The sequence below is a fragment of the Schistocerca americana genome, chromosome X (assembly GCF_021461395.2).
Source record: "Schistocerca americana isolate TAMUIC-IGC-003095 chromosome X, iqSchAmer2.1, whole genome shotgun sequence".
NCBI lineage: Eukaryota > Metazoa > Arthropoda > Insecta > Orthoptera > Acrididae > Schistocerca > Schistocerca americana.
Window position 1 is genome coordinate 97,338,278 of NC_060130.1, and position 11,519 is coordinate 97,349,796.

Sequence of the window (11,519 nt, forward strand, 5' to 3'; positions counted from 1 at the left end):
CTAAGACTGTGTTTGTCTAAACATGGTATCGTTCTACTGCCTCACGCACCTTACTCGCCTGACCTGGCTCCGTGAGGCTCTTCCTTATTTCCACGCATGAAAAGACTCCGATTTGACAACACTGAAGAAGTCAAGAAAGAAAGAGGAACAAGCTGTTAGTCATTTCTAAAGATGACCACAAAAAGATGTTTCACACAACAGAAGCATTGGTGGGACAAAAGTATTTGTTGTAATGGAGAGTATTTTGACAGATGTATGGTTGTTTTGTAAACAATTTGAAAATATATAGCTTTTAAAAAGATAGTTCCAGTTTATTATTGGGTACCCTGTCGTATGAACCATTGTGCCAACTTGTCACTACCTGTCCCTCCGCATACATTGCCACACATAAGATTCAATTTTCAGTACCAAGAGTGCTTTAGAACTGAACAGAGATCAAACTATGATCCTTTCAATGTGCACCTTAATTCTCACAGTAACCAAGCTACACACATGATGAGGATCACGATATAACTCTTCAACCAATATGGTAACATGAGAATACACTTCAGGATAAATGGAAAGTGCTGAATATAAATGTTTTGGAAGCAACAATTATTAAATATTCAGACTCTGAATTCGAGACAATGGGTTTAGATATCAAACAAATCAAATGCAGAAAGGTAATTGTATACATAACAGTCTTGTTTCCCAAAACTCTGATGCAATGAAAGATTTTCAAAACAGAATCAAACACAAACAGATTAGAATTAAAAAGTCTGTCAAAATTGGAAGGTAGGGTTTTAATGCCTGGGCACTGACAAGATCCTTAGAGGCTATGCACAAGCTCACATTGGAATAGGCGGGGAAGGAAATCAGCTTGTTCATTTCAAAGAAATCATTATAGCCTGTGGAGAAAATCACTACAATAAACTTGAGGGTCCATTGTTTTAATAACTCTGCAAACTTGCTTAGTGCCACATTAGAGAGAGAGGAGGAGATTAGTGTTTAACGTCCCGTCGACAACGAGGTCATTAGAGACAGAGCACAAGCTCGGATTAGGGAAGGATGGGGAAGGAAATCGGCCGTGCCCTTTCGAAGGAACGACCCCGGCATTTGCCTGAAGTGATCTAGGGAAATCACGGAAAACCTAAATCAGGATGGCCGGACGCGGGATTGAACCGTCCTCCTCCCGAATGAGAGTCCAGTGTGCTAACCACTGCGCCACCTCGCTCGGTCCCACATTAGAGGCGGTGCAAGCACTGAGGGGCAAGAACGTGGCAAGAAATAACCCACTGCAATTTTTTGCGTGAGCCATTCCAGCATTCTTCTGAGATGTTTAATTCTGAATGTAAAAAAGGGCCACAGAGCGCATACCACGTAGTCGAAACAGAGATTTTTAGTTTAACAGTAATGAAGTAAACAGCCAAACTATTGTCCATGTAGTTTACATCATAATACCCTTGCAATCACTGACAGAGTTACATTATGGATACATTTCTTTATACTACTGTACAAAATGTGTGTTTGAAAAGCCAGCCCATTGCCATTCAAGTGACACCTTTTATTTGTTGAAGCAGTTTGAGGTGATTCCACTGAAGTCATTTCATCTGATCACGATAACGATAATGTGTTTCACTAGTAATTGTACACAACACCCAAGGTCATTTGAACATGTTATAGATAAATTCCCAGTTCTCAAATGTTTTCTGGGCCCAGTGTCTCTTCAGCTGAAAGGCTTCTGGGTAACTGCCCTTAAATTAGCAAACTTGCAATTTAAGTTCAGCAGAACAGTCAAGTTCTGGCTGACACATATTCCACCTAAAACTGTTTCTGTATTCAATGGTGAGAACAAAAAAAGTTCAGTGCAAACAGCAAATGAATACAATAGAACAGATACTGAAGAATAGAAGGTAATGGCAGAGAAGAAACAACTTTAGATGTGTAGGAGTACAGTACGATCTTACTATCAAGTAGTATCTGGAGGAAACACTACACCTGAAAGTTACATTAAGCGCTCTATGCAACTGAAAGAGGTTTAGCTTCTTCACCACTCAAATAAATTTCTATGCACAAAAGCAAAAACATTTCAGGTTGTTTCCTATCCACACTGAGTAAAATTTACTTTGGTTATACAGAAAAAATATATCATTTACATTGCAGAAGAGACAGTGATACTTATGAACGGAAATACCAGGATAATCCAAACGCCAGTTATAAATATTTAGTGAAGTGCTTTGCAATCTGTCACACACCAAACCTCACCATTCAGAATGTTTGACTATTACAACACTTTGGCCACACATTTACAAGTTAAGGAAAAAAACATACTAAGAACGTGGAAAATGGAATCTGAAGTAATGCTTATTATTTTCAGCTGTGTGTTTTGTGAAGTTAAGTGCACCTATCACTTTTGCACAGAAGATGAGATACTTTACTAATGCTTACATACATCGACTCCAGGCACAGATGTCTAAAAAAGTAAAACTGTTACAAACTGAGTATTAATTGTCAGTTAAACATCTCCACAGTGTGACATTTGTCTGGAACTGTGTGTCTAAAAGTTTTGAGGTAATAAGCAAATAATTAAGGTAGTAGGTTCCATCGATGTTTCTTGTTGTTTTCTTGAGATGTCGCCACTCCAAGACCACAAAAGTTTCAGCTTAAAAATCTAATCCTTAGCTCAAAAGTAATACACACTTGTTCAAATTCCACAATAAAAATCACAGTGCTGTGCTGGGAAAGAGGAGTGGAGATAACTCATTATAGAGTGCAACCTAGTGTTATGTGAAAGTGTTGAGATTAATATAAATTACAATAAAAAATTTTCAGTCTGTAGACAATTATCATATAAAGCAGTTACAGGTACATAAGATAATGTGAATGAAAACGTAATATTTTGGAATCACAGGTAACAAACTTCTCAACTGTATAACAAGATATTATGAAAATACTGAAAAGTTGTGTATTTGTTTTGGGTTATTTACTACAACTGTATATTTGTGCACCTATTATGATTATGCTTGAATATTACTCTTAACAAATATTCAGGAGCAACTGTTTGTGGCAACAGCCATTTCCAGAAATTAAATAAACTAAAAATGCCCTAGACCTTACAGTTGTTTTGAACTCAGCACTGTCTTACCAATTATAGTCCTATTGAAGACAGTATGCCCTTACTCTGAAACTATAAGGTACACTACACTCCCTTCTTGTATGTGTGTAGCAGGAAGTAGCAGTGATGATGATGTGGTGTGTCATTGTTCTGTACCTATAACTGAATTTCACATACCAATGTTTGGTTTGTAATGAAAATGGGAAAGGCATACTGTAATACAACAAATTCATAACTCCTTTGTCTGTGTAAGATTACACATCTACAGAAATATGCATGATAGCACCAAGATTTCTAGTTTACTTTCAATCACTTGTTTCAATGATTGCAATTTCTATAAAAGTGTGGGGAATATACAGGGCTAAGAAAAGGACGAGACAAGAAACAATTCAAAACATGACCATAGTTTATGTAACAAAAAGTCACTGTATCTTATGAAAGATTTAGTAAGTTACAAATTCCTAGACATCAACTTCTCTATGACAAATATTATTCACTGCAATTTGTAAGTATACTTATAACTAAATATTAACTGAAAATTGCACTAATCACATATTATTCTGACTAACAGATCACAAACAAGACATGAGGAACTGGGATGTCATGTCATAATACCATTGGCACTATCTCTTTAATAAAAAAATCATTAAAAAAGTTGATGTTACTCAGCAATTTGTGTCTGCAGAATCCAAGTTCATGCATATCGTTCACCGGTTTCAGCCTTCGCTTAGCAAGTAATCGTATTTGTACTGGTCATAGTAAATGAATTACTACAGTTCACAATATTTTGTAATGTCCTACATATCTGAAACTTCAGTACTGACATTTGCTACCAGTAATCAGTTAAACATCATAAAAAAACTATCATACTGCTGGCCTAGGTAGCAAAAACAGTACCACTATAATATAAAACATGTTGTGGCAACAGTAGGAAAGGTGCCAAAAGTCTGACACTGTCTCCAGAGGTAAGTCAGGACAGAACATACAGCAATCACACCATGAATAGAGACAAAAATTAAGTCCATGACCACAAAGCCACTCATTTCAAAACTCAAACTGATGCTAAGTAACTATGAAAGAGAAACAACAAACAGTTTATAATGTTTCAATATTTAAAAAAAATGTAATACTGACTCATTAAATGAACTGCAAATCTGAATGCACAACAGGTATTGTTATTTAAGAACAATTTTATGACTTATGACTCTGTATAAAATGGAAACCATGCAAAGCAAATGCCTCATGTAATGAACTATTGTTTTAAAAAAAAGTAAATAAAAAAATCTCAAGTATTGTGGAAACTGAATACCACAATTTTTTTTGGCAGTTTATGATACTGTGCCAAAACAACACACAGTAATACAGTACCACAAAACAGTAACAGACTGACAGTGTTCTACATTTCGCAATAACAAAACATAAAAGAAAGAGATAGATAGAAAATATGCAAAAAGAAGAAGTATGAACACTGTGCAATTTCTATTACTTCCCACCCCTCAGCATCTTGACTGAAAATATCTGATGTTAATGGAGCCAAGAATGTTCCGTTTTCTATATCCCACTCTACTAACTACAGCAAAAACAATACTTGCCAGTTTTATACTAGCTAAAAAGCCATGACATGGTCATATAATAAAACATTTTGGTGAAAATTTAATTCACCAAAAACAAATCAAAATTTGTTTAAGAAAATTCCATGCTCATTTCAGCACTGCAATATCATTTACTTTCTACATGTGCACAGGCAACTTTCATGCTGCAACAACACCATAACAAAACAAAACACTTGCTGTACAACCATCAATGCAGTAAAGCCACAAAAATCATGCATAGAATATACAAAACGCCTCTGAAGGCAACTGCTGCTCAATGGCACAATCTGATACCCTTACAGTAATGGCACTTGAGGTCACTGACTGTGCAGTATGTCAGTTTAATTATTTTAACACTCCTGTAATGTAAACAGAATAAGCATTTTTAATGCACCATGATATGAAAATTCTCTAATGATAAAAAATGGCGTAGAATATTTGCAAAATTTAGTCATGACTGTCAACCTCAACTGTCTTAATTCTCAGCCACAAAAATCAAGAAACTGCCTTATTTCTGGGAAACTTTTTAAAATTATTCTCTTGGAATAATTTAATTGTTGTTAGTCATTTAAGATGCTTCTCAATAAAAGCCTGTGCTCTGCAAGAATATGGATTTTCTTGCACAATTTTGAATTCAAAATGCATTGTATCAGAACCTTGCAAAGCAAAGCCTTCAAGCAAAGGTAAATAATATTTTACATGTCACTTTTAGCTTTACGATAACCTGTGATAACTTTCTGATATATCCACAGGGGAAATGTGTGATAGAGCTTTTCTCTGTTTCAATCACCGCACTGATGTTACAGCAAGTGCCACTACCGTTGAGGGTGTGAATGTGACATATGGGGGTGTGGAGGTGGGTAAGCAGCATGAGGTGGCGGTAGAGGTGATTGGCATGGCTGCTGATAGCCACCTGCTAGCAGCGGCCCTGGACTGGAACATGGGATGAGATGTGATGGAGGTGACTGGGTGTGAGAATGCGGTGGTGGAGCCATCATATGATGGTGTTGATGGGGAGATGGTGACCCTGGGTGCTGCTGGAAATGCTGTGCATGAGGATGTGGATGTTGCTGAGCCCCACCTCCACCTACATGTTGTGAACTACCATACACCAGCTGTCTTACTTTCTGCTCCTCATCACCAATGTTGTACGTCAGCTCCGTCTCCTCAAACCCAGTAGCAGACATCCTCTGGTCGCCCCCAACACCTGAAGGTGGTGGATCAGGGGAATTCAAGCATGTCTGAATTAGAGCTTTCCCTGCTTCCGATGTTATCATCGGTTGCAGTTTTCTGGTAGCAAAAGTGTAGACATGGCCTGTCTCAGAGGCCACTAAAAGCATCACTTGGGTCCCTGTCAGTGTTGAAAGCTCATAAGCCTGTCAACAGGAGAGTGGAATCATAAGTTTCCTAAACAGCAGCAATATACTCATTAAGAGATTATCATTTACAAACTCTGTTAGAATACAAGAAACTAAATAATTCTTAGACGGAATTAAAAAATAACTCTGTATATATTCAACCTATGTAGCGCACCGTGCGCTATGTTTGAGACTAGGAATTTAAGCAAAATAAAAAAAAAACGTGAATAAAGAACTGGTGTTCAGAACTAACAAATTAAAGTGTTTTATGCACAACGAAAACAAATATTCAAATAAAAATAATGTACATAACTTCGAACTCTTCAATTACTCTTTAAATACCTTCAAAGTATTGTTCACAGATTACATGATATACATTCTAAAATGGTTGACGCATGCCAGAGAGGTTATGTTTACCCACTGTATTTATATAAACATAACCAATTTGCACTGAAACAACACCGACAGAACTAATACTGTTTCAGCATGCATTTATTATATTTTGTCCTTGTTATTATGAGAAGCATTTTAGTTGTCATCAAACGTGTAATTTCACTGCCACTGCTGGTGCAAGAGCCAAGCTAGCACGATAATCTCAATTGCACGAAAGGCACAGTGTTCCTTAAAAATGACTTACGGTCCCACAATGTAAAATACATACAAATTTACAACGATACAATAAAAATAACTACTAAAAGAAAAAGCTCATACCTTCTTCATTATACCAGTCTTCCTCTTCGAAAAAGTTGTATATCGTCGAAGTTTGTTGTCAATATATTCCATCTTTATTTTAACGCGTCCCTTCGTCTTTTTACCATTCGGTGGCGGCGTCTTTTTCTGGGCCTGTGAGTAGCCCTCGTCCCCAATGTCAGTGCCACAGTCCGTTGATAAGCCCATCCCACTTTGAGATGACATGCTAGGTCTACCTGACACTTCTTGTTCAAAACACACATCTGAAGACGTTCGCTTCAGTCCACGAGTCATACCCGCACTGCAAGTACTTGGTAACGAAACTGAAGACCTTGACACTCCAGAAGTTAGAGAGGTTGTAGGTCTCGCATGGCTTGTACTTCCGTATATTTCAGGCGGCGTTTCACCACTTAAAAGAGACATATTGTATCCCATATTAAAACGGGAATCTCTTCCCCCTCCTGTTGGTGTATCCATCACTGCACTGTCACTATTTACTTAACGTCATAATAAAAATCTGATTACTTCTCTCACTACCTTAACCTCTAAGCGTTCCGACACCATACGCACGTCACCAACACCACACGGCAACTGTTCGTAATTTGACCTAAGTTCTCCACTAGCGCGCGGCTCGTGCGGCGAGTTGCTGAAGAAAGTAGTCCCAACTCTTAAAAGCAGTATCTACGTCACACTAAAACAAAATAACGTTTTAAATCTGTTTTGTAAAGGGTAATCCATTATTTGTTAGTACTTTCACAGTGTAACAAGGTGTAAAGCGTACAATATATTCGTTACTTTATGGTGGCGTATGAATACCTCGGCGCACAGACAGCCGGTCCCACTCCCATATTTAGAAGTCGCTGTTGCCAAATTAGGTAAACTTCTCCTAACATGGTAAACAAAGATCCACCCTTTCAGTCGAAAAATAAAGTTTGATACAAGTTATGTTCAGTTCCTACCACATATTGTTTGCATCACGAGTTATGTTGCTCCTTTTACAGTTAAAGTCACGACGCTGCCAAAAATAGCGAATACTAGTCATTCTAATTTTTAACCTTGTGTATCTGGTTTCTGAAATAGAACTCAAATCCGTTTCAGCCGGTTTCTGAAGATTTGACCGTATCGTCATGCCGGCCAAGAAATTAGTGACAATGTAAAAAAAAGGTAACACATTTGGTGAAGCTACTGAGCGCATAAAGTGCTGAGATAAAAATCTGTGAGGATTAAACTGAATTTTAAAAAAAAGAGCTCCATAAACTGAGGATGGATATTACACACAAGTATTTTATCCCCAAAGGAAAGGCATAGTTTGACTATTTCCAGCAAAATACTTCAAATATTTCTACGACATGCGATGAATGCTGCACGCACATGTCAAGAAAATCTGGACATGAATAAATTCTGGCAATTTTTTCATTTCATCTATGGAAACAATGGTAAAAAATTAGTCATTTTGTCGTCCACGGGGCGGCGGTAGCTTCTCATTACGTTTCAGTAGCAGGAGACCGTGGTAACAATTTATGCAGGAGACTGTGATAAGTGGTGAAGATTCAATGTATCTGTATTTTTGACATGCGAAATTACTTGGGTTTCATGTAGCACTGTATCATAAATTGATGGAACACAGCAAGACTGCAGCCGCAACAAATACCATTGGTAAGTTTCTTTCTCCGTAGTGGCTCATAGCTGTGAAAATGGACTGTTTACGAAGGAGCGCCAGAATATAAAGAATCGAGAAAAAAGCCAATGTTGAAGTAAGAGCCAGAATGAGGGCAAATGGGATAGTGATAGACAGAATTGAAAGAATATCATTTAAATTGTATGGACATTTGTTGGGAATGATCACCGGCGACCAAAGAAAACTTTTGAATGGAAACCACCTGGCAGTAGTAAACACAGCGGGCAGGGACGTTCTCGAAATGATCACGTAAATAAAATAGTGGAGTACCGTGGTGTACGCAAAGAGGATGCCCTAAAGAGAGAGGCTTGGCAGAAGATAACAGAAATACATCAAAATGTTGCTATCAATTGATCTTTGTATTAATTAATCGTGTATAACAATAGTAACAATTTGTCTCGAAATTACACATCTCTAGGGCTGGCCTAAGGATCCCCAATAAAGAGAAAAGTTTGAGCCGCACTGTTTTTGAAAAGGGAAACTGCTCTATGTTCGTTACTTACTGCATTCAAAAGATAGTTTGCCTAAATCACTGCAGGCATATGTGAAGATGGTTCATTCAAGAGGGCCGTATCCGAAATGCTTCCCCGTCCTTGACCGTGTAAGACACCACTCTGTTCCCACTGCCCTTGATGTTGACAGGAGGCTGAATTCTATCTACCCACTCTGCACCATAAAACATACACATCTAAACCTCTTCCTCTCCGACTGATGTTTCTCAAGTGAGATACAGTCATAACTGAAATGAACCTACACGGTACGCTTATTCTCAAGACGAGGATTATTTCCAGTGAGTTAAAAATAAGTCTTACATCAAACATTACGAGTAAACTCTTCTTCTTTCCTTCCCAATGGTGGAGCGACTGATTGGGATTATTGGTTGAGAAACTGGAAGGTTTTCGTTTCTGCGCCCAGATACATATAAAGATAGTGATATAGATCGCAACAAGTGCATCGTGGAATTGATTCTTGACTTCAAAAATTCCTGCCGTCTTATGCGTTAGTCATGTTATATTCTCTGACAACGGAAAAAATTATCTTCGGTTCACAATGAACGAACAGTGTAGCATTTTGTTATCACCGGTACATTATTTTTTGCGAGAATGTATAAACAAAACAGTATTGTGCATCAAGGGTAAACCGAATGAGGTTGCGCTGTTCGTATGACTGGCCTTGTATAGCCCATGGGACGATGGAAGCTGTCTCCATCCGGTCTTCCTGATTATCGTTTCTCGTATTTTTCCTAAATTACGTCAGGTAAATGCCGGATGATTTCTACTACAAGGTCACGGCCGACTTCCTGCCACGGTCCTTGACAAACTAGACCTCTAAGTATGTAAATGCCTGTATATAGGAATTAGATCTTTTCTTTAAACTGTAATAACACACCATGTCCAATATCCTTGTAAAAGTGATCAGCGGAAGAATAAAAATACTGCTACTAGTAGTAGTATTAGCACTATTTCTACACTCTTGGTTTTAGTTTATTGTCAGAGCTCTCACAGAACGTCGTCGAATACGTAGCACTGATGCGATAGAACTGCACAAGTATGAATTATGGTCCTGTCTCCGACAGCTACAGCGACGCCTAACAACCAGGATTGTCATCTAAAGGCTCAGAAGTGTGCAGTTATTTCGTCAGTACATGATGTCATGAGGGTTCCGAGGTTGTATTATATGTTATACACTAATGAGTGTAGAATATAATAACTGGTCATGGTGTGGTTTAGTTAACAGAATGCAAAGAAGTCCATTTCAAATACTGTTCCCCATATTTTCTGGCAGGTATTTCTAGCCGTTACACTTTGGTTTCAACTTACGTTTGAGGAATTGACCGTCGAGCGTAAGGAATACAGTAGCTCTCAGATTTCTCTATTATTGTCGTGACGTTTACCAGCCATTTGTGCTGCATATTGAATAGAAATCAGTATCTTGGCGATATTTTGCTTCTGGATCCCGGCGGAGGTTCGAGTCCTCCCTCGGGCATGGGTGTGTGTGTTTGTCCTTAGGATAATTTAGGTTAAGTAGTGTGTAAGCTTAGGGACTGATGACCTTAGCAGTTAAGTCCCATAAGATTTCACACACATTTGAACATTTGAACATTTTGCTTCTGAACCGCTTTTAGAAAGGAAAATATGGCAGAAACGGAAGGGTAGTCAATTTGCTTGTAGAGGAACTTCTTAGATATTTTAGTAACAACAATACATTTTACAAGACTGCAGTGCAGATTTCTCGAAAAGTGTTACAGAACAGCGCACGTTTAATACAGCGGATGAACGATGTTCGGTCAACGATTTTAGTGTCCTAAAGGAAGAAAAGTTAGCGCTTCTCGCTCTGTCTGTATCGGGTTCACTGGAAATAGAGCACAGGCTTGGACCGGGCAGAAACTGACAGGCAGTGGCCACGTTAACCGAACAATCCCTACAATTGTCTCAAGTGAGTCATGTATGTCGACGAAAGCCAGTAAGGGATTTGAGCTCACTACCAAATTAGTGTACCGCTTCACTCTGTCTGTAGTGTCATAGAAAAGGCGAACCTATTAGTGGCACACATCTGTCTGTTGACCTGTGTTTATTGTATTGCACCTATAGGCTCGGAGAAACTAATACCTCCTCCCCTATTATGTCCGCAACGGTTTACGTGTGCATGAAACGAACACAGTATAAAAGCACATGACGAGCTAATCACTATCTACTCAAGAAAAAGTTAGTTTTCGTCCAGTGTTCATTACAGCTGTAAACTTCAAGTAGCCTGTCATTGGTGTGAAAGTTATCATGTGAGGAGAAAAGTGAATTCAGACCAGCGGATTGTGCCAAATAATCTTTGTGTATCACGCTGTATTCTTTCAGCTTTCTCCAACCCATCTTTTTTTATTCTTTTGCAGTTCACCCTACTTCATTTTTTTCCACATTACTGTTATAAAATAATGAAACTGTAGTACATTCTAAATACTACTGAAAACATGCGAAGTTTGAGTAAATAGGAAATCAAGTTTGTTTGCGTGACCAACATCCGTAGCAAGCACCGAAATATTAATTTTGTAAATAAAAATCGTCTTTTTTTGTAGCAAGAGAAAAAACGAAAATAGGAAATCATTTGCACGCTTC

General features: G+C 38.2%; 1 protein-coding gene across 1 annotated transcript; it reads right to left on the reverse strand.

Annotated features, from left to right (window-relative positions):
- Nucleotides 1–3,482: 3,482 nt before the first annotated feature.
- Nucleotides 3,483–7,312, reverse strand: LOC124554845 (serum response factor homolog). Its single transcript, XM_047128507.1, has 2 exons — nt 6,756–7,312; nt 3,483–6,062 (listed from the first exon to the last, which is right to left on the reverse strand). Exons 1-2 carry the CDS (start codon nt 7,209–7,211, stop codon nt 5,502–5,504), a joined length of 1,017 nt encoding a protein of 338 aa, XP_046984463.1. The 5' UTR covers nt 7,212–7,312; the 3' UTR covers nt 3,483–5,501.
- Between the last annotated feature and the right edge of the window lie 4,207 nt (nt 7,313–11,519).